A 21626-nucleotide genomic window follows, 5' to 3' on the forward strand; every position below is an offset into this window, starting at 1 on the left:
TCTATTGCTAACAGAGATATTAAAAAGGGATCTCTATTGCTAACAGAGATATTAAAAAGGGATCTCTATTGCTAACAGAGATATTAAAAGGGATCTCTATAGCTGACAGAGATATTAAAAGGGATCTCTATTGCTGACAGAGATATTAAAAAGGGGTCTCTATTGCTCACAGAGATATTAAAAGGGGTCTATATTGCTGACAGAGATATTAAAAGGGGTCTCTATTGCTCACAGAGATATTAAAAGGGGTCTCTATTGCTCACAGAGATATTAAAAAGGGATCTCTATTGCTAACAGAGATATTAAAAGGGATCTCTATTGCTAACAGAGATATTAAAAGGGGTCTCTATTGCTCACAGAGATATTATCATAAGTCAGCTTGCAGATGACACCACCCTCATTTTGAAAGATGCTGACCAGATTCCAAGAGCAGTCGATGTGATAAATATTTTTTCCAAAGCATCTGGTCTTTGTCTAAACCTTAATAAGTGTGAATTGTTTGCCCTTAAAGACAGTGTGATATGCAAAATTCCAGTCTAGGAAAAAGTAACGTACCTTGGGTTAACCATATGTAAGGGTCAACAGGAAAGATGCTCATTCAATTTTATACCTATTATTGAAAGAAAAAAAACTAAAAGAAGTTCAACTATTGGTTGCAGAGGGATTTATCCTTGAAAGGTCGAGTACTGCTCTAAAGTTGAAGGTATCTCCAGTCTTACTTATACGGCCCAGTCCCCTGCACGCGGCCCGGTCCCCTACACCTGGCCCGGTCCCCTGCACGCGGCCCGGTCCCCTGCACGCGGCCCAGTCCCCTGCACGCGGCCCGGTCCCCTACACGCGGCCCAGTCCCCTACACGCGGCCCGGTCCCTGCACGCGGCCCAGTCCCCTACACGCGGCCCAGTCCCCTACACGCGGCCCAGTCCCCTACACGCGGCCCAGTCCCCTGCACGCGGCCCAGTCCCCTGCACGCGGCCCGGTCCCCTGCACCTGGCCCGGTCCCTGCACGCGCGCCCGGTCCCCTACACCTGGCCCGGTCCCCTGCACGCGGCCCGGTCCCCTGCACGCGGCCCGTCCCCTGCACGCGGCCCGGTCCCCGACACGCGGCCCAGTCCCCTGACACGCGGCCCAGTCCCCTGCACGCGGCCCAGTCCCCTGCACGCCCCGGTCCCCGACACGCGGCCCAGTCCCCTACACGCGGCCCGGTCCCGACACGCGGCCCAGTCCCCGCACGCGGCCCGGTCCCCGACACGCGGCCCAGTCCCCTGCACGCGGCCCAGTCCCCTGCACGCGGCCCAGTCCCCTACACGCGGCCCAGTCCCCTGCACGCGGCCCAGTCCCCTACACGCGGCCCAGTCCCCTACACGCGGCCCAGTCCCCTGCACGCGGCCCAGTCCCCTACACGCGGCCCAAATACTGCAAATGTTTGTTAATGTAACTTATAAAACATCCTCTTAAATGGAATTTAATAAGTTCTGTGTACAAAAACAAAAGTTCATCAATTATTAAGATAAAGATGAAAGAATCCAACTTCAATTTTGAATTTCGTCCCTCATTATATCTTATATATATATATATCATTATATCTTATATATATATATATATATCTCATTATATCTTATATATATATCTCATTATATCTTATATATATATATATATATATATATATCATTATATCTTATATATATATATATATATATATATATATATATCATTATATCTTATATATATATATCATTATATCTTATATATATATATATATCATTATATCTTATTATATCATTATATCTTATATATATATCATTATATCTTATATATATATATATATATCTCATTATATCTTATATATATATATCTCATTATATCTTATATATATATATATATCATTATATCTTATATATATATATATCTCATTATATCTTATATATATATATATATCATTATATCTTATATATATATATATATCATTATATCTTATATATATATATATATCATTATATCTTATATATATATATATCATTATATCTTATATATATCTTATATCTTATATATATATATATATATCTCATTATATCTTATATATATATATCTCATTATATCTTATATATATATCTCATTATATCTTATATATATATATATATATCTCATTATATATTCTCTCGTTACTTTGTAACTATAGTAACTATAACATTAATCAGATTCCTACTAAATGATCTGCTTTTCATAGACTAATATTCTTAGCGTGGTTGTTAATATATAAACATAATTTTCCCCTGCGTAGGTATTTCATATGTAACAATAACGATGTTTTGTAGAGAAACAAGTCTTTATTTTTAAAGAACTGGTTTAATAATCATATCCTGCTGGTGAGTCAACTTTTTAATGCAGAAGGATTGTTACTCAATTATGAGGATTATCGTTACAATATCCCTGTTACACCTAGAGAGTTCGCCATAGTCTCTGACGCTATTCCATCTGGAACTCTCATGTTATTTAGAGGTGTAACCAGACCTCACCTTGTTGACCTGCCCTCCTAGAGAGTTCTCCATAGTCTCTGATGCTATTCCATCTGGAACTCTCATGTTATTTAGAGGTGTAGCCAGACCTCACCTTGTTGACCTGCCCTCCTAGAGAGTTCTCCATAGTCTCTGATGCTATTCCATCTGGAACTCTCATGTTATTTAGAGGTGTAACCAGACCTCACCTTGTTGACCTGCCCTCCTAGAGAGTTCTCCATAGTCTCTGACGCTATTCCATCTGGAACTCTCATGTTATTTAGAGGTGTAACCAGACCTCACCTTGTTGACCTGCCCTCCTAGAGAGTTCTCCATAGTCTCTGATGCTATTCCATCTGGAACTCTCATGTTATTTAGAGGTGCAGCCAGACCTCACCTTGTTGACCTGCCCTCCTAGAGAGTTCTCCATAGTCTCTGATGCTATTCCATCTGGAACTCTCATGTTATTTAGAGGTGTAACCAGACCTCACCTTGTTGACCTGCCCTCCTAGAGAGTTCTCCATAGTCTCTGATGCTATTCCATCTGGAACTCTCATGTTATTTAGAGGTGTAGCCAGACCTCACCTTGTTGACCTGCCCTCCTAGAGAGTTCTCCATAGTCTCTGATGCTATTCCATCTGGAACTCTCATGTTATTTAGAGGTGCAGCCAGACCTCACCTTGTTGACCTGCCCTCCTAGAGAGTTCTCCATAGTCTCTGATGCTATTCCATCTGGAACTCTCATGTTATTTAGAGGTGCAGCCAGACCTCACCTTGTTGACCTGCCCTCCTAGAGAGTTCTCCATAGTCTCTGATGCTATTCCATCTGGAACTCTCATGTTATTTAGAGGTGTAACCAGACCTCTATGTCACAACTTACTGGAATACATTTGTCAATAATATCTGTTGGGGAAAAAGTATGTTTATTACCACACAAACACCTGCTTGTTAACAAGGTGAAAGAGGTCTCTTTCAGAACGAACCATAAGTATGACCCTGTGAATCATTACCTGAAGAAACTAAAAAAAAAAAACCATTAACATTAACTGTCCTTTGTGTTGAGTATCCAGAAACAGTTTAGCATTTATTTTGGCATTGTCTACATTTAAAGAAACTATGGAAAGATATTCATAGATTTATAATTGTTAATATTCTTGATGACTTTTGTTTTTATGGCAAAATGTGCTGCTCGGTTTCCTTAAATATAAAAAGGATATAGAAAAACAATTTTACCTCATAAATCTAATTATGCTAATGAAAAAATGTAATATTCATATATGTAAATTCAATCATGTAAAACCACTCTTCCGTGTTTTCTGTAAGGAATTCTAGCAGTACATTAAGACCATTCAACATTCGTCTAATAAGAAAGCTCTTAAAACAATCTACATGTGTGCATCCTCTAAGGTCGGCAGGGTGGTAGGGTAGCCTAGTGGTTAGAGTGTAGAGGTGGCAGGGTAGCCTAGTGGTTAGAGTGTAGAGGTGGCAGGGTAGCCTAGTGGTTAGAGTGTAGAGGAGGCAGGGTAGCCTAGTGGTTAGAGTGTAGAGGTGGCAGGGTAGCCTAGTGGTTAGAGTGTAGAGGAGGCAGGGTAGCCTAGTGGTTAGAGTGTAGAGGTGGCAGGGTAGCCTAGTGGTTAGAGTGTAGAGGTGGCAGGCTAGCCTAGTGGTTAGAGTGTAGAGGTGGCAGGGTAGCCTAGTGGTTAGAGTGTAGAGGTGGCAGGGTAGCCTAGTGGTTAGAGTGTAGAGGAGGCAGGGTAGCCTAGTGGTTAGAGAGTAGAGGTGGCAGGCTAGCCTAGTGGTTAGAGTGTAGAGGTGGCAGGGTAGCCTAGTGGTTAGAGTGTAGAGGTGGCAGGGTAGCCTAGTGGTTAGAGTGTAGAGGCGGCAGGTAGCCTAGTGGTTAGAGTGTAGAGGTGGCAGGGTAGCCTAGTGTTTAGTGTAGAGGTGGCAGGGTAGCCTAGTGGTTAGAGTGTAGAGGTGGCAGGGTAGCCTAGTGGTTAGAGTGTAGAGGTGGCAGGGTAGCCTAGTGGTTAGAGTGTAGAGGTGGCAGGCTAGCCTAGTGGTTAGAGTGTAGAGGAGGCAGGGTAGCCTAGTGGTTAGAGTGTAGAGGTGGCAGGGTAGCCTAGTGGTTAGAGTGTAGAGGTGGCAGGGTAGCCTAGTGGTTAGAGTGTAGAGGTGGCAGGCTAGTCTAGTGGTTAGAGTGTAGAGGTGGCAGGGTAGCCTAGTGGTTAGAGTGTAGAGGTGGCAGGGTAGCCTAGTGGTTAGAGTGTAGAGGTGGCAGGGTAGCCTAGTGGTTATAGTGTAGAGGCGGCAGGGTAGCCTAGTGGTTATAGTGTAGAGGCGGCAGGGTAGCCTAGCGGTTAGTTTCTGAAATGTTCCGTATTGACTGACCTTCATGTCTTCAGGTAATGATGGACTGTCATTTCTCTTTGTTTATATGAGCTGTTCTTGCCATAATATTGACTTGGTCTGTTACCAAATAGGACTATCTTCTGTATACCACCTACCTTGTCACAACACAACCGATTGGCTCAAACGCATTAAAAAGGAAGGAAATTCCAAAAATAAATGTTTAACAAGGCACACCCTGTTAATTGAAATGCATTCCATGTGACTACCTCATGAAGCTGGTTGAGAGAATGCCAAGAGTGTGCAAAGCTGTCATCAAGGCAAAGGGTGACTATATCAAGAATCTCAAATATAAAATATATTTTTTTATATGTTTAACACTTTTTTGGTTACTACATGATTCCATATGTGTTATTTCATAGTTGATGTCTTCACTGTTATTCTACAATATAGAAAATAGTACAAATAAAGAAAAACCCTTGAATGAGTAGGTGTTCTAATACTTTTGACCGGTAGTGTATATATATTGTTTTAAAAAATTGTTTTTTTTTAGTTAGCAGTATCTTTATAACGCGCCCCCCCCACACACACACACACACACACACAAACGACAACCATTGAAACAGCACCTACTGGCGGCGGATACAGATACTGCACACCCAACTCCCGTCAGCTTCAGCATCCTCCCTTTTATGAGCCTTCTCCTCCGTGTCGGATTGAATAGGCTCATCCATTGCTCCGGTGTCTACATGACAGCCGTTTAGGATTGCACATACAGTCAACAGCAAGGAACACCATGGCGAGAAACCGTGAAGACAGAGACAGCTGGGGTGAGTGGTTCATAATTATGAAGACTACTAAATTGGTCATCTGCAGACCGCATAATAAGGGGTTCACTAGGCTACGGAGAGGCTCAGCAATGCCGCTGAAGGGATGTTTGTGTATGAATCATGATGTAGCAGTCGTTGCCATGTTTGCATGTTGTTGTCAGAACAAATCGTTATTATATATCTATTCAATTCTCAACCACAGCAGAAACGCTGGCCTGGACCAGACCCAACCAAGTCCCACTGATAAACTAATATAAACCCAAGCCAAGCGTCTACTATATTCACTCTACAGGCCAGTGCAGTGTCTGTCTAAGCATCCCGATCCACGCACCCTCTGGAATGATTCCGGCATAGAATAACGAAAGACAGCAGTACAAACACAACTCTAGAATGAACCAGTATTGGATAATGAAATACCTGTCAAGGCGATGCTACACGCGATAGTGGGTACGGGTGAACCTGAAGCAAACAGATGACATCGTCCTTACCGTTACATTTCACTCACAGCTATCGACATGTATATCTTTTTTTTTTCTTTTTTTTCTATTGATGTTTTTTTCTCATAGCTGTTTGATAAACACCAATTGTGCCACATCATTTGGGTCTGTTATCACATAGTAAAAACGAGCTTGTTATAACCATCGTCATTAGACAGACTAAGAGCTGCCCAGGCATAATGTAGCATATCATGATAGCTAAGAAGACTGGGTTCGAAACCGTAGGGTGGTATGAAATGCTATTGCTTATTATTCGAGAGAACTGAGGAACCATGAGCATGGACCGAGTTACATTTACCGTAGAGTAGACCTAGACTCTGGCTCGACTGATGTCTGAAGCTGCGCTGAAACAAGAGGAACCATGAGCATGGACCCAGTTACATTTACCGTAGAGTAGACCTAGACTCTGGCTCGACTGATGTCTGAAGCTGCGCTGAAACAAGAGGAACCATGATCATGGACCGAGTTACATTTACCGTAGAGTAGACCTAGACTCTGGCTCGACTGATGTCTGAAGCTGCGCTGAAACAAGAGGAACCATGAGCATGGACCGAGTTACATTTACCGTAGAGTAGACCTAGACTCTGGCTCGACTGATGTCTGAAGCTGCGCTGAAACAAGAGGAACCATGAGCATGGACCCAGTTACATTTACCGTAGAGTAGACCTAGACTCTGGCTCGACTGATGTCTGAAGCTGCGCTGAAACAAGAGGAACCATGAGCATGGACCCAGTTACATTTACCGTAGAGTAGACCTAGACTCTGGCTCGACTGATGTCTGAAGCTGCGCTGAAAAAAAAGGAACAAGGAGCAGCTCGTCTGGAGGTTGGGTTTGGCACCTTGTTCCCTATGTAGTGCACTACTTTTTGACCAGGGTCCATAGGGCTAGTATGTAATGTAGTGCACTACTTTTGACCAGGGTCCATAGGGCTAGTATGTAATGTAGTGCACTACTTTTGACCAGGGTCCATAGGGCTAGTATGTAATGACCAGGTAGTGCACTACTTTTTGACCAGGGTCCATAGGGCTAGTATGTAATGTAGTGCACTACTTTTTGACCAGGGTCCATAGGGCTAGTATGTAATGTAGTGTAGGCACTACTTTTTGACCAGGGTCCATAGGGCTAGTATGTAATGTAGTGCACTACTTTTGACCAGGGTCCATAGGGCTAGTATGTAATGTAGTGCACTACTTTTGACCAGGGTCCATAGGGCTAGTATGTAATGTAGTGCACTACTTTTTGACCAGGGTCCATAGGGCTAGTATGTAATGTAGTGCACTACTTTTTGACCAGGGTCCATAGGGCTAGTATGTAATGTAGTACACTACTTTTTGACCAGGGTCCATAGGGCTAGTATGTAATGTAGTACACTACTTTTGACCAGGGTCCATAGGGCTAGTATGTAATGTAGTGCACTACTTTTGACCAGGGTCCATAGGGCTAGTATGTAATGTAGTGCACTACTTTTTGACCAGGGTCCATAGGGCTAGTATGTAATGTAGTGCACTACTTTTGACCAGGGTCCATAGGGCTAGTATGTAATGTAGTGCACTACTTTTTGACCAGGTCCATAGGGCTAGTATGTAATGTAGTGCACTACTTTTTGACCAGGGTCCATAGGGCTAGTATGTAATGTAGTGCACTACTTTTGACCAGGGTCCATAGGGCTAGTATGTAATGTAAGCACTACTTTTGACACTACTTTTGACCAGGGTCCATAGGGCTAGTATGTAATGTAGTGCACTACTTTTGACCAGGGTCCATAGGGCTAGTATGTAATGTAGTGCACTACTTTTTGACCAGGGTCCATAGGGCTAGTATGTAATGTAGTGCACTACTTTTTGACCAGGGTCCATAGGGCTAGTATGTAATGTAGTGCACTACTTTTGACCAGGGTCCATAGGGCTAGTATGTAATGTAGTGCACTACTTTTTGACCAGGGTCCATAGGGCTAGTATGTAATGTAGTGCACTACTTTTTTAGGGCTAGTATGTAATGTAGCACTACTTTTGACCAGGGTCCATAGGGCTAGTATGTAATGTAGTGCACTACTTTTGACCAGGGTCCATAGGGCTAGTATGTAATGTAGCACACTACTTTTTGACCAGGGTCCATAGGGCTAGTATGTAATGTAGTGCACTTTTTGACCAGGGTCCATAGGGCTAGTATGTAATGTAGTGCACTACTTTTGACCAGGGTCCATAGGGCTAGTATGTAATGTAGTGCACTACTTTTGACCAGGGTCCATAGGGCTAGTATGTAATGTAGGCACTACTTTTGACCAGGGTCCATAGGGCTAGTATGTAATGTAGTGCACTACTTTTTGACCAGGGTCCATAGGGCTAGTATGTAATGTAGAGTGCACTACTTTTTGACCAGGGTCCATAGGGCTAGTATGTAATGTAGTGCACTACTTTTGACCAGGGTCCATAGGGCTAGTATGTAATGTAGTGCACTACTTTTTGACCAGGGTCCATAGGGCTAGTATGTAATGTAGCACACTACTTTTTTGACCAGGGTCCATAGGGCTAGTATGTAATGTAGTGCACTACTTTTGACCAGGGTCCATAGGGCTAGTATGTAATGTAGTGCACTACTTTTTGACCAGGGTCCATAGGGCTAGTATGTAATGTAGTGCACTACTTTTTGACCAGGGTCCATAGGGCTAGTATGTAATGTAGTGCACTACTTTTGACCAGGGTCCATAGGGCTAGTATGTAATGTAGTGCACTACTTTTTGACCAGGGTCCATAGGGCTAGTATGTAATGTAGTGCACTACTTTTGACCAGGGTCCATAGGGCTAGTATGTAATGTAGTGCACTACTTTTGACCAGGGTCCATAGGGCTAGTATGTAATGTAGTGCACTACTTTTGACCAGGGTCCATAGGGCTAGTATGTAATGTAGTGCACTACTTTTGACCAGGGTCCATAGGGCTAGTATGTAATGTAGTGCACTACTTTTTGACCAGGGTCCATAGGGCTAGTATGTAATGTAGTGCACTACTTTTGACCAGGGTGACCAGGGTCCATAGGGCTAGTATGTAATGTAGTGCACTACTTTTTGACCAGGGTCCATAGGGCTAGTATGTAATGTAGTGCACTACTTTTTGACCAGGGTCCATAGGGCTAGTATGTAATGTAGTGCACTTTTTGACCAGGGTCCATAGGGCTAGTATGTAATGTAGTGCACTACTTTTTGACCAGGGTCCATACTAGTATGTAATGTAGTGCACTACTTTTGACCAGGGTCCATAGGGCTAGTATGTAATGTAGTGCACTACTTTTTGACCAGGGTCCATAGGGCTAGTATGTAATGTAGTGCACTACTTTTGACCAGGGTCCATAGGGCTAGTATGTAATGTAGTGCACTACTTTTGACCAGGGTCCATACTAGTATGTAATGTAGTGCACTACTTTTGACCAGGGTCCATAGGGCTAGTATGTAATGTAGTGCACTACTTTTGACCAGGGTCCATAGGGCTAGTATGTAATGTAGTGCACTACTTTTTGACCAGGGTCCATAGGGCTAGTATGTAATGTAGTGCACTACTTTTTGACCAGGGTCCATAGGGCTAGTATGTAATGTAGTGCACTACTTTTTGACCAGGGTCCATAGGGCTAGTATGTAATGTAGTGCACTACTTTTTGACCAGGGTCCATAGGGCTAGTATGTAATGTAGTGCACTACTTTTGACCAGGGTCCATAGGGCTAGTATGTAATGTAGTGCACTACTTTTTGACCAGGGTCCATAGGGCTAGTATGTAATGTAGTGCACTACTTTTTGACCAGGGTCCATAGGGCTAGTATGTAATGTAGTGCACTACTTTTGACCAGGGTCCATAGGGCTAGTATGTAATGTAGTGCACTACTTTTGACCAGGGTCCATAGGGCTAGTATGTAATGTAGTGCACTACTTTTGACCAGGGTCCATAGGGCTAGTATGTAATGTAGTGCACTACTTTTTGACCAGGGTCCATAGGGCTAGTATGTAATGTAGCACACTACTTTTTGACCAGGGTCCATAGGGCTAGTATGTAATGTAGTGCACTACTTTTTGACCAGGGTCCATAGGGCTAGTATGTAATGTAGTGCACTACTTTTTGACCAGGGTCCATAGGGCTAGTATGTAATGTAGCACACTACTTTTTGACCAGGGTCCATAGGGCTAGTATGTAATGTAGTGCACTACTTTTGACCAGGGTCCATAGGGCTAGTATGTAATGTAGTGCACTACTTTTGACCAGGGTCCATAGGGCTAGTATGTAATGTAGCACACTACTTTTGACCAGGGTCCATAGGGCTAGTATGTAATGTAGTGCACTACTTTTGACCAGGGTCCATAGGGCTAGTATGTAATGTAGTGCACTACTTTTGACCAGGGTCCATAGGGCTAGTATGTAATGTAGTGCACTACTTTTTGACCAGGGTCCATAGGGCTAGTATGTAATGTAGCACACTACTTTTTGACCAGGGTCCATAGGGCTAGTATGTAATGTAGTGCACTACTTTTGACCAGGGTCCATAGGGCTAGTATGTAATGTAGCACACTACTTTTGACCAGGGTCCATAGGGCTAGTATGTAATGTAGTGCACTACTTTTGACCAGGGTCCATAGGGCTAGTATGTAATGTAGCACACTACTTTTGACCAGGGTCCATAGGGCTAGTATGTAATGTAGTGCACTACTTTTGACCAGGGTCCATAGGGCTAGTATGTAATGTAGTGCACTACTTTTTGACCAGGGTCCATAGGGCTAGTATGTAATGTAGCACACTACTTTTTGACCAGGGTCCATAGGGCTAGTATGTAATGTAGTGCACTACTTTTGACCAGGGTCCATAGGGCTAGTATGTAATGTAGTGCACTACTTTTTGACCAGGGTCCATACTAGTATGTAATGTAGTGCACTACTTTTGACCAGGGTCCATAGGGCTAGTATGTAATGTAGTGCACTACTTTTTGACCAGGGTCCATAGGGCTAGTATGTAATGTAGTGCACTACTTTTTGACCAGGGTCCATAGGGCTAGTATGTAATGTAGCACACTACTTTTTGACCAGGGTCCATAGGGCTAGTATGTAATGTAGTGCACTACTTTTTGACCAGGGTCCATAGGGCTAGTATGTAATGTAGTGCACTACTTTTTGACCAGGGTCCATAGGGCTAGTATGTAATGTAGTGCACTACTTTTTGACCAGGGTCCATAGGGCTAGTATGTAATGTAGTGCACTACTTTTTGACCAGGGTCCATAGGGCTAGTATGTAATGTAGTGCACTACTTTTGACCAGGGACAAGGGCCCAAATGACACCCTGTTTCCTATGTAGTGCACTACTTGTGACCAGGGACCCTATTCCCTATGTAGATAAGGGCCCAAATGGCAACCCATTTCCCTGTGGGCCCTGGTGGAAAGTAATGGACTACATAGGAAATAGCTATTTGGGATTGTAGCATTGGGCTCCAGAGTGGCGCAGCGGTCTAAGGCACTGCATCTCAGTGCTCGAGGCGTCACTACAGACCCTGGTTTGATTCCAGGCTGTATCGCAGCGGTCTAAGGCACTGCATCTCAGTGCTCGAGGCTTCACTACAGACCCTGGTTTGATTCCAGGCTGTATCGCAGCGGTCTAAGGCACTGCATCTCAGTGCTCGAGGCGTCACTACAGACCCTGGTTTGATTCCAGGCTGTATCGCAGCGGTCTAAGGCACTGCATCCCAGTGCTCGAGGCGTCACTACAGACCCTGGTTTGATTCCAGGCTGTATCCCAGCGGTCTAAGACACTGCATCTCAGTGCTCGAGGCGTCACTACAGACCCTGGTTTGATTCCAGGCTGTATCACAGCGGTCTAAGACACTGCATCTCAGTGCTCGAGGCGTCACTACGGACCCTGGTTTGATTCCAGGCTGTATCGCAGCGGTCTAAGACACTGCATCTCAGTGCTCGATGCGTCACTACAGACCCTGGTTTGATTCCAGGCTGTATCACAACCGGCCGTGAGTCCCATAGGGCACTGCTCCAGTTGGCCCAGGCGTCGTCCGGGTTAGGATTTGGTCTGGGGGAGGTCGCCATTGTAAAATAATAATTTATTCTTAACAGACTTGACTAGCTAAATAAAGGTTAAATGAAATAAATTTAAAAAATAACATTTATGTGGAGAGAACAAGTTTGTCTGTTAATTTCGGACAGGCATTGTTGCTATGGCCTTTTGTTAGTGAGAATAAATACATGCCCCAGTCTAGTCCAGACCTGAGAAACATCGGAGGATAAGACTGTTTAAATTATTAGCTGTATTCTGAACCCTTCATTCGTTTTAATGCTCCAAAACAGTCCCTTCCCACCTACAGTATTAGTCAGTTTTGGTTTAATGTGATTTGGGGTCTGTCCCAAATTGCATCCTATTCCCTATGTAGTGCACTACCTGTGACCAGGGTCCAACAGGGCTAGTATGTAACATAGTGCACTTCATAGGGAATAGGGTGCCATTTGGGACACACATTGCTATGTTTGTTATGTCATACAAATCTCTCATCTCTTACGTCATCTGATCTTACAAATGCAGAATTAGAGCTTGGAGTGGTTGTGGTTGATGATATCCTTAGATTGTTGTCAGAGAGAGAGAGAGAGTTCTATCTATCAACACGTCTCTGTGTTAGCAGCCAGCTGACCTGTTCATGCTAACCCAAGACATTACTTTGAGGAAGGAACATGATGAAATATTGGCTATTGTCAACCACACACACCGATGGACAGCCACCAACACCGACCGTACCGTGACTCTATGTCCCTCAGTCTTCTCCCTGTTAGTACACTAGACTAGCTAGCATTTTGCAGCCTACATAACCACCAGGCCTCTGGAGACTGTGGAGAGGCAGGCAAAATGGAGACCGTGGAGAGGCAGGCAAAATGGAGACCGTGGGGAGGCAGGCAGATTGAGACTGTGGAGAGGCAGGCAGATTGAGACCGTGGAGAGGCAGGTAGATTGGAGACTGTGGAGAGGCAGGCAAAATGGAGACCGTGGAGAGGCAGGCAGATTGAGACCGTGGAGAGGCAGGCAAAATGGAGACCGTGGAGAGGCAGGCAGATTGAGACCGTGGAGAGGCAGGCAGATTGAGACCGTGGAGAGGCAGGCAGATTGAGACCATGGAGAGGCAGGCAGATTGGAGACTGTGGAGAGGCAGTTAGATTGGAGACTGTGGAGAGGCAGGCAGATTGAGACTGTGGAGAGGCAGGCAGATTGAGACTGTGGAGAGGCAGGCAGGCAGATTGAGACCATAGAGAGGCAGGCAGATTGGAGACTGTGGAGAGGCAGGCAGATTGAGACTGTGGAGAGGCAGGTAGATTGGAGACTGTGGAGAGGCAGGTAGATTGGAGACTGTGGAGAGGCAGGTAGATTGGAGACTGTGGAGAGGCAGGCAGATTGGAGACTGTGGAGAGGCAGGCAGATTGGAGACTGTGGAGAGGCAGGCAGATTGGAGACCGTGGAGAGGCAGGCAGATTGAGACCATGGAGAGGCAGGTAGATTGGAGACTGTGGAGAGGCAGGCAGATTGGAGACTGTGGAGAGGCAGGCAGATTGAGACCATGGAGAGGCAGGCAGATTGGAGACTGTGGAGAAGCAGGTAGATTGGAGACTGTGGAAAGGCAGGCAGATTGAGACCATGGAGAGGCAGGCAGATTGGAGACTGTGGAGAGGCAGGCAGATTGAGACCATGGAGAAGCAGGTAGATTGGAGACTGTGGAGAGGCAGGCAGATTGAGACCATGGAGAGGCAGGCAGATTGGAGACTGTGGAGAGGCAGGCAGATTGAGACCGTGGAGAGGCAGGCAGATTGAGACCATGGAGAGGCAGGTAGATTGGAGACTGTGGAGAGGCAGGCAGATTGAGACCATGGAGAGGCAGGCAGATTGGAGACTGTGGAGAGGCAGGCAGATTGAGACCATGGAGAGGCAGGCAGATTGGAGACTGTGGAGAGGCAGGCAGATTGAGACCGTGGAGAGGCAGGCAGATTGAGACCATGGAGAGGCAGGTAGATTGGAGACTGTGGAGAGGCAGGCAGATTGAGACCATGGAGAGGCAGGCAGATTGGAGACTGTGGAGAGGCAGGCAGATTGAGACCATGGAGAAGCAGGTCGATTGGAGACTGTGCAGAGGCAGGCAGATTGAGACCATGGAGAGGCAGGCAGATTGGAGACTGTGGAGAGGCAGGCAGATTGAGACCGTGGAGAGGCAGGCAGATTGAGACCATGGAGAGGCAGGTAGATTGGAGACTGTGGAGAGGCAGGTAGATTGGAGACTGTGGAGAGGCAGGCAGATTGGAGACTGTGGAGAGGCAGGTAGATTGGAGACTGTGGAGAGGCAGGTAGATTGAGACCGTGGAGAGGCAGGCAGATTGAGACCATGGAGAGGCAGGTAGATTGGAGACTGTGGAGAGGCAGGTAGATTGGAGACTGTGGAGAGGCAGGCAGATTGGAGACCGTGGAGAGGCAGGCAGATTGGAGACCGTGGAGAGGCAGGCAGATTGGAGACTGTGGGGAGGCAGGCAGATTGGAGACTGTGGAGAGGCAGGTAGATTGGAGACCGTGGAGAGGCAGGTAGATTGGAGACTGTGGAGAGGCAGTTAGATTGGAGACTGTGGAGAAGCAGGCCTCTAGAGACTATGGAGAGGCAGGTAGATTGGAGACTGTGGAGAGGCAGGCAGATTGGAGACTGTGGAGAGGCAGGTAGATTGGAGACTGTGGAGAGGCAGGCAGATTGGAGACCGTGGAGAGGCAGGCAGATTGGAGACTGTGGAGAGGCAGGCAGATTGGAGACTGTGGAGAGGCAGGCAGATTGGAGACTGTGGAGAGGCAGGCAGATTGGAGACTGTGAAGAGGCAGTTAGATTGGAGACTGTGGAGAAGCGGGCCTCTAGAGACTATGGAGAGGCAGGCAGATTGTAGGCAGACTGAGTCACTGCCTTCCCGGAAAGGAAAGCTTCTCTCTCTCTCAATGTCAATTCAATTCAATTCAAGGGCTTTATTGGCATGGGAAACATGTGTTAACATTGCCAAAGCAAGTGAGGTAGACAACATACAAAGTGAATATATAAGGTGAAAAACAACAAAAATGAACAGTAAACATTACACATACAGAAGTTTCAAAACAGTAAAGACATTACAAATGTCATATTATATATATATACATACAATGTACAAATAGTTAAAGGACACAAGATAAAATAAATAAAATATGTGCAGTTGTGTCAGAAATGGCATCCTTTGTCCTGCAGGTCACTATCAGGTTTTGAAGGTGAGACCCAGATGCAGTCTGTGTCAGAGTAACAATGTTTGTTATGGCAACGGGGGGGGGCAGGAAAACGACAGTTCAAGGCAGGTAGGGGTCGATAACTAGAGTAGTGGGGGGAAAGGTTCAGGACGGCAGGCAGGCTCAGGGGCAGGCAGAGTGGTCAGGGCAAGCGAGCTCAGAGACAGGACAGGCAGAGTGGTCAGGCAAGTGGGCTCAGAGACAGGACAGGTAGAGTGGTCAGGGCAAGTGGGCTCAGAGACAGGACAGGCAGAGTGGTCAGGCAAGCAGGCTCAGAGACAGGACAGGCAGAATGGTCAGGCAAGTGGGCTCAGAGACAGGACAGGCAGAGTGGTCAGGCAAGAGGGCTCCAGATACAGGGCAGGCAGATGGTGAGGCAAGCGGGCTATATACAGGACAGGCAGAGTGGTCAGGCAAGCGGGCTCAGAGACAGGACAGGCAGAGTGGTCAGGCAAGTGGGCTCAGAGACAGGACAGGCAGAGTGGTCAGGGCATTGGGCTCAGTAGACAGGACAGGCAGAGTGGTCAAAGTGGGCTCAGAGACAGGACAGGCAGAGTGGTCAGGCAAGTGGGCTCAGAGACAGGACAGGCAGAGTGGTCATTTGCAAGTGGGCTGAGATACAGGACAGGCAGAGTGGTCAGGGAAAGTGGGCTCAGAGACAGGGCTAGGCAGAGTGGTCAGGCAAGTGGGCTCAGAGACAGGTCAGGCAGAGTGGTCAGGCAAGCCGGCTCAGAGACAGGGCAGGCAGAGTGGTCAGGCAGGCAGGCTCAGGGTCAGGCAGAGTGGTCAGGCAAGCGGGCTCAGAGACAGGGCAGGCAGAGTGGTCAGGCAAGCCGGCTCAGAGACAGGACAGGCAAGGCCTCAAAACCATGAGGGCGAGGAAAAAGCGAGACTCGGGAACAGCAGGCGTTCAGACAAAAACCACGGGTTGACTTAACAAACCAGAAGAACTGGCAACAGACAAACAGAGAACACAGGTATAAATACACAAGGGATACTGGGGAAGATGGGCGATACCTGGAGGGGGGTGGAGACAATCACAAAGACAGGTGAAGCAGATCAGGGTGTGACAGGGCACAACAGCTGACCAGAGCATCCTAAATGGCACCGCAGTCAGTCGGGCTCTGGTCAAGAGTTGTTCATTACACAGGGAATAGACAGCTGCACTCGGGAACGTTACAAACATAGGATGTGCAATATTCTTTCATTTTTACATTCCCTCCCCCATCATGTGACATCCCCCATCATGTGACATCCCCCATCATGTGACAGGGTCCTTCACAGACAAAGCCACCTATGACTGGAGCTCGGAGGAGGAGGAGCCTGATGGAAGTGCGCGGCCCATCCAGGTGCTGGTTGTCAGCAGGTCACACCTTGGTTGGACGAGGCGGCGCTGATCCGGATCCTATTGGCCATGGGTTTGTGTCCCTTTGAAGAGGTCCAGAACAGGGAAGTGGTGGCAATATCTGTGGGCCGGGCGTGTCCCAAGTCATTCCTCATGGACTTCATGCTGCATGTTACATGTACAGCCAGGTGAGTTCAAAGGTCATGGGTTGTGTAAATGATGGGGATTGGTAACCTCACTCCAGGCATGAAATGTCTCATGCACGCTAAATGATCCATCAAATCAAAGTGTATTTGTCATGTGCAGCTGAATACAACAGCTGTAGATTACAGTGAAATGTTTATTACAGGCTCTAACCAATAGTATATTAGGTGAACAATAGGTAGGTAAAGAAATAAAACAACAGTAAAAGACAGGTCATATGCATTAGAGAGTCTCTGAATTCAGTAGTGATTCTTATACAGTAGAGCTGGCTATATCAGTAGAGAGGCTATATACAGCTGGTCTATATACAGTAGAGAGGCCTGTATCTACAGTATTGAGGGGTCTATATATTGTCAGTATCTGGGCTATGTACATGTAGAGGGGGTCTATATCATTGTCTGGCCTGTATCTATGTATTGACTCATGCTGGTCTATATCATTGGCTGGCCTGTATCTATGTATTGACTCATGCTGGTCTATATCATTGGGTCCTGTATCAGTAGGGTATTGATCATGCTGAGATGTCATATGGCTGGCCTGTATCTAGGCTATTGTCTCAGCTGGCTTAAACGTTGGGAGGCCTGTCATCTATGTATTTGTGACATAGTGGTTCTCAGCTCCAGACCCAGTGCTGGAGATACAGGAAGTGTTATTGTTCAGAGAACACAGTGATGTCATGACTGGCATGGGTTCGTGTCCCTTTGATCCAGCAGTCATACTTGGCTTTTGGGACTGGCATGGGTTCGTGTCCCTTTGATCCAGCAGTCATACTTGGCTTTTGGGACTGGCATGGGTTCGTGTCCCTTTGATCCAGCAGTCATACTTTGCTTTTGAGACTGGCATGGGTTCGTGTCCCTTTGATCCAGCAGTCATACTTTGCTTTTGAGACTGGCATGGGTTCGTGTCCCTTTGATCCAGCAGTCATACTTGGCTTTTGGGACTGGCATGGGTTCGAGTCCCTTTGACCTGGTTAGGACCCAACTCTCAGCATGAAAGCGACATGCTATAAACTTTCCATCAGCGTCCTGCAGTGACATAATGTGATGATTATGATTATCGGATGATGTGTGATTTAGGTTAGGGAGTATTGGTGCGTTCCAAGAAGCATTTAACTGTGCTGTGTTTCCCTGCATTTTGTCTCTGAATTCACTCATCTGTGTATTTTTATCATTGGCTGGCCTGTATCTATGTATTGACTCATGCTGGTCTATATCATTGTCTGGCCTGTATCTATGTATTGACTCATGCTGGTCTATATCATTGTCTGGCCTGTATCTATGTATTGTCTCATGCTGGTCTATATCATTGGCTGGCCTGTATCTATGTATTGTCTCATGCTGGTCTATGTCATTGTCTGGCCTGTATCTATGTATTGTCTCATGCTGGTCTATGTCATTGTCTGGCCTGTATCTATGTATTGACTCATGCTGGTCTATATCATTGTCTGGCCTGTATCTATGTATTGACTCATGCTGGTCTATATCATTGTCTGGCCTGTATCTATGTATTGTCTCATGCTGGTCTATATCATTGTCTGGCCTGTATCTATGTATTGACTCATGCTGGTCTATATCATTGGCTGGCCTGTATCTATGTATTGTCTCATGCTGGTCTATATCATTGGCTGGCCTGTATCTATGTATTGTCTCATGCTGGTCTATATCATTGTCTGGCCTGTATCTATGTATTGACTCATGCTGGTCTATGTCATTGGCTGGCCTGTATCTATGTATTGTCTCATGCTGGTCTATATCATTGTCTGGCCTGTATCTATGTATTGTCTCATGCTGGTCTATATCATTGGCTGGCCTGTATCTATGTATTGACTCATGCTGGTCTATGTCATTGGCTGGCCTGTATCTATGTATTGTCTCATGCTGGTCTATGTCATTGTCTGGCCTGTATCTATGTATTGACTCATGCTGGTCTATATCATTGGCTGGCCTGTATCTATGTATTGACTCATGCTGGTCTATATCATTGGCTGGCCTGTATCTATGTATTGACTCATGCTGGTCTATATCATTGTCTGGCCTGTATCTATGTATTGTCTCATGCTGGTCTATATCATTGTCTGGCCTGTATCTATGTATTGACTCATGCTGGTCTATATCATTGGCTGGCCTGTATCTATGTATTGTCTCATGCTGGTCTATATCATTGTCTGGCCTGTATCTATGTATTGACTCATGCTGGTCTATATCTGTGTCCGCAGGCATCTGAAGAGTGGCTGGGGGAGGCAGAGGAGCCTCTGACTGGGTTCTCCTGGAGGGGTGGATCTGAGAGAGAGACCACAGGGATTCAGATCTGGAGCGAAGTCTTTCTGGTGGACAAGCCAGATGGACGCAAGGTACCAGAGCCTGACCTTTGACCTGTTGTCACTGTTTGGCTGTGTACCAAATGGCACCCTATTCTCTACATAGTGCCCTACTTTAGACCAGGGCCTTATTCCCTATATAGTGCACTACTTTAGACCAGAGCCCTATTCCCTATATAGTGCACTACTTTAGACCAGAGCCCTATTCCCTACATAGTGCACTACATTAGACCAGGGCCTTATTCCCTATATAGTGCACTACTTTAGACCAGAGCCCTATTCCCTACATAGACCAGAGCCCTAGTAGTGCACTACTTTAGACCAGAGCCCTTTTCCTACATAGTGCACTACATTAGACCAGAGTGTAGTGCACTACATTAGACCAGAGCCCTATTCCCTATGTAGTGCCAGAGCCCTACATTAGACCAGAGCCCTATTCCCTATGTAGTGCACTACATTAGACCAGAGCGTAGTGCACTACTTTAGACCAGAGCCCTATTTCCTATATAGTGCACTACTTTAGACCAGAGCCCTATTCCCTATATAGTGCACTACTTTAGACCAGAGCCCTATTCCTACATAGTGCACTACTTTAGACCAGAGCCCTATTTCCTATGTAGTGCACTACTTTTAGACCAGAGCCCTATTCCCTATATAGTCACTACTTTAGACCAGAGCCCTATTCCCTATATAGGTCACTACTTTAGACCAGAGCCCTATTCCCTATTTAGACCAGAGCCCTATTCCCTATATAGTGCACTACATTAGACCAGAGCCCTATTCCCTATAGTAGTGTGCACTACTTTAGACCAGAGCCCTATTCCCTACATAGTGCACTACTACTTTAGACCAGAGCCCTATTCCCTATATAGTGCACTACATTAGACCAGAGCCCTATTCCCTATGTAGTGCACTACTTTAGACCAGAGCCCTATTTCCTATGTAGTGCACTACTTTAGACCAGAGCGTAGTGCACTACTTTAGACCAGAGCCCTATTCCCTACATAGTGCACTACTTTAGACCAGAGCCCTATTCCCTACATAGTGCACTACTTTAGACCAGAGCCCTATATAGTGCACTACTTTAGACCAGAGCCCTATTCCCTACATAGTGCACTACTTTAGACCAGAGCCCTATTTCCTATATAGTGCACTACTTTAGACCAGAGCCCTATTCCCTATATAGTGCACTACTTTAGACCAGAGCCCTATTCCCTATATAGTGCACTACTTTAGACCAGAGCCCTATTCCCTATATAGTGCACTACTTTAGACCAGAGCCCTATGGGTAGATTCTGTATGATGACTACAGTTAAAGGCCCAATCTGTGATTTTTGTCTTTACAGATGTTTTTTCATCACGTTAATTAATGTATCATACAGACGGTTCTATTGACATGTAGAGGTAACTGCCAAAGTAAAGGAAACACCTGAGTAAATGAGGGTTCTGGTGGCTCTGTCATGGTGCCGGGGGGTTGCATTTTCCTGGCATGGTTCAAGGTCCACTCAGCGCCTTAGAGGACAAAGGTAAAGACCAATAAAAAAAAGGCCTACACAGCCATTCTGAGTGATCCCCTTCAACCAATGGGGAATCATTTCTATCCAGATGGGAGTGGTCTCTTTCAGGATGATAAACGCCCTCCATCCTCATGGCCACGAGTTGTTACTGAATGGTTTGATGAGCATGAGGAAATATGTATACCATATGTGATTCAGTCTTCGTGGAGGGATTGGTGTCGCATCCCTCCTATAGAGTTCCAGACACTTGTAGAATCTATACCGAGGCGCAATGAAGCGGTTCTTGGGACTCGTGGTGGCCCATCACCCTATTAAGCCACTTTATGTCGGTGTGTGTGTGTGTGTGTGTGTGCTCTTCATTTTGGCAGTTACCTGTACACACCAATTGATTCTTAAAGAATATCCCTTATGAATTCCTCTGCGAGCTCTGTGAAACTGCAACTCGGTGTTGAGTGAAGACTTAACGTTCTCCTGTCTCGTCCCTCAGGTGGCTGTTCTACTGATGGATACTCAGGGAACGTTCGACAGCCAGTCGACGTTGAGGGATTCAGCCACCGTGTTCGCACTGAGCACCATGATCAGCTCCATGCAGGTACAACAGCTCTTGATAGACCTTGAGGAGGGTGGATGAACATAAATAATGACATTTCTTGTAGACCTTGACGACGGTAGATCTTCTCTGTTATTCAGGATTACCTTTGTTAGCCCCCCAAAAAATAATACATTTTTTTAATGTAGAAAATGTAATAACTTTCAAACACTTGTATGTTATATTA

General features: G+C 45.8%; 1 protein-coding gene and 1 long non-coding RNA gene across 2 annotated transcripts in view; one reads left to right on the forward strand and one right to left on the reverse strand.

Moving 5' to 3' along the window:
- Positions 1 to 2603: 2603 nt before the first annotated feature.
- On the reverse strand, positions 2604 to 6985 carry LOC127913497 (uncharacterized). The gene is made up of 3 exons (XR_008085738.1): positions 6655 to 6985; positions 2886 to 6565; positions 2604 to 2697 (listed from the first exon to the last, which is right to left on the reverse strand). It is a non-coding gene; the product is annotated as an uncharacterized LOC127913497 (long non-coding RNA).
- Positions 5536 to 21626, forward strand: part of atl1 (atlastin GTPase 1) — a 32634-nt gene continuing 16543 nt past the window's right edge. The window contains 6 exon segments of the mRNA XM_052485612.1: positions 5536 to 5669; positions 16740 to 16841; positions 16844 to 16983; positions 16986 to 17000; positions 19232 to 19366; positions 21338 to 21442. Of these exon segments, the coding sequence (XP_052341572.1) occupies positions 5636 to 5669; positions 16740 to 16841; positions 16844 to 16983; positions 16986 to 17000; positions 19232 to 19366; positions 21338 to 21442 (531 nt within the window). The 5' untranslated portion in view covers positions 5536 to 5635.

The sequence above is a fragment of the Oncorhynchus keta genome, chromosome 29, assembly GCF_023373465.1.
Source record: "Oncorhynchus keta strain PuntledgeMale-10-30-2019 chromosome 29, Oket_V2, whole genome shotgun sequence".
Classification (NCBI taxonomy): Eukaryota; Metazoa; Chordata; class Actinopteri; order Salmoniformes; family Salmonidae; genus Oncorhynchus; species Oncorhynchus keta.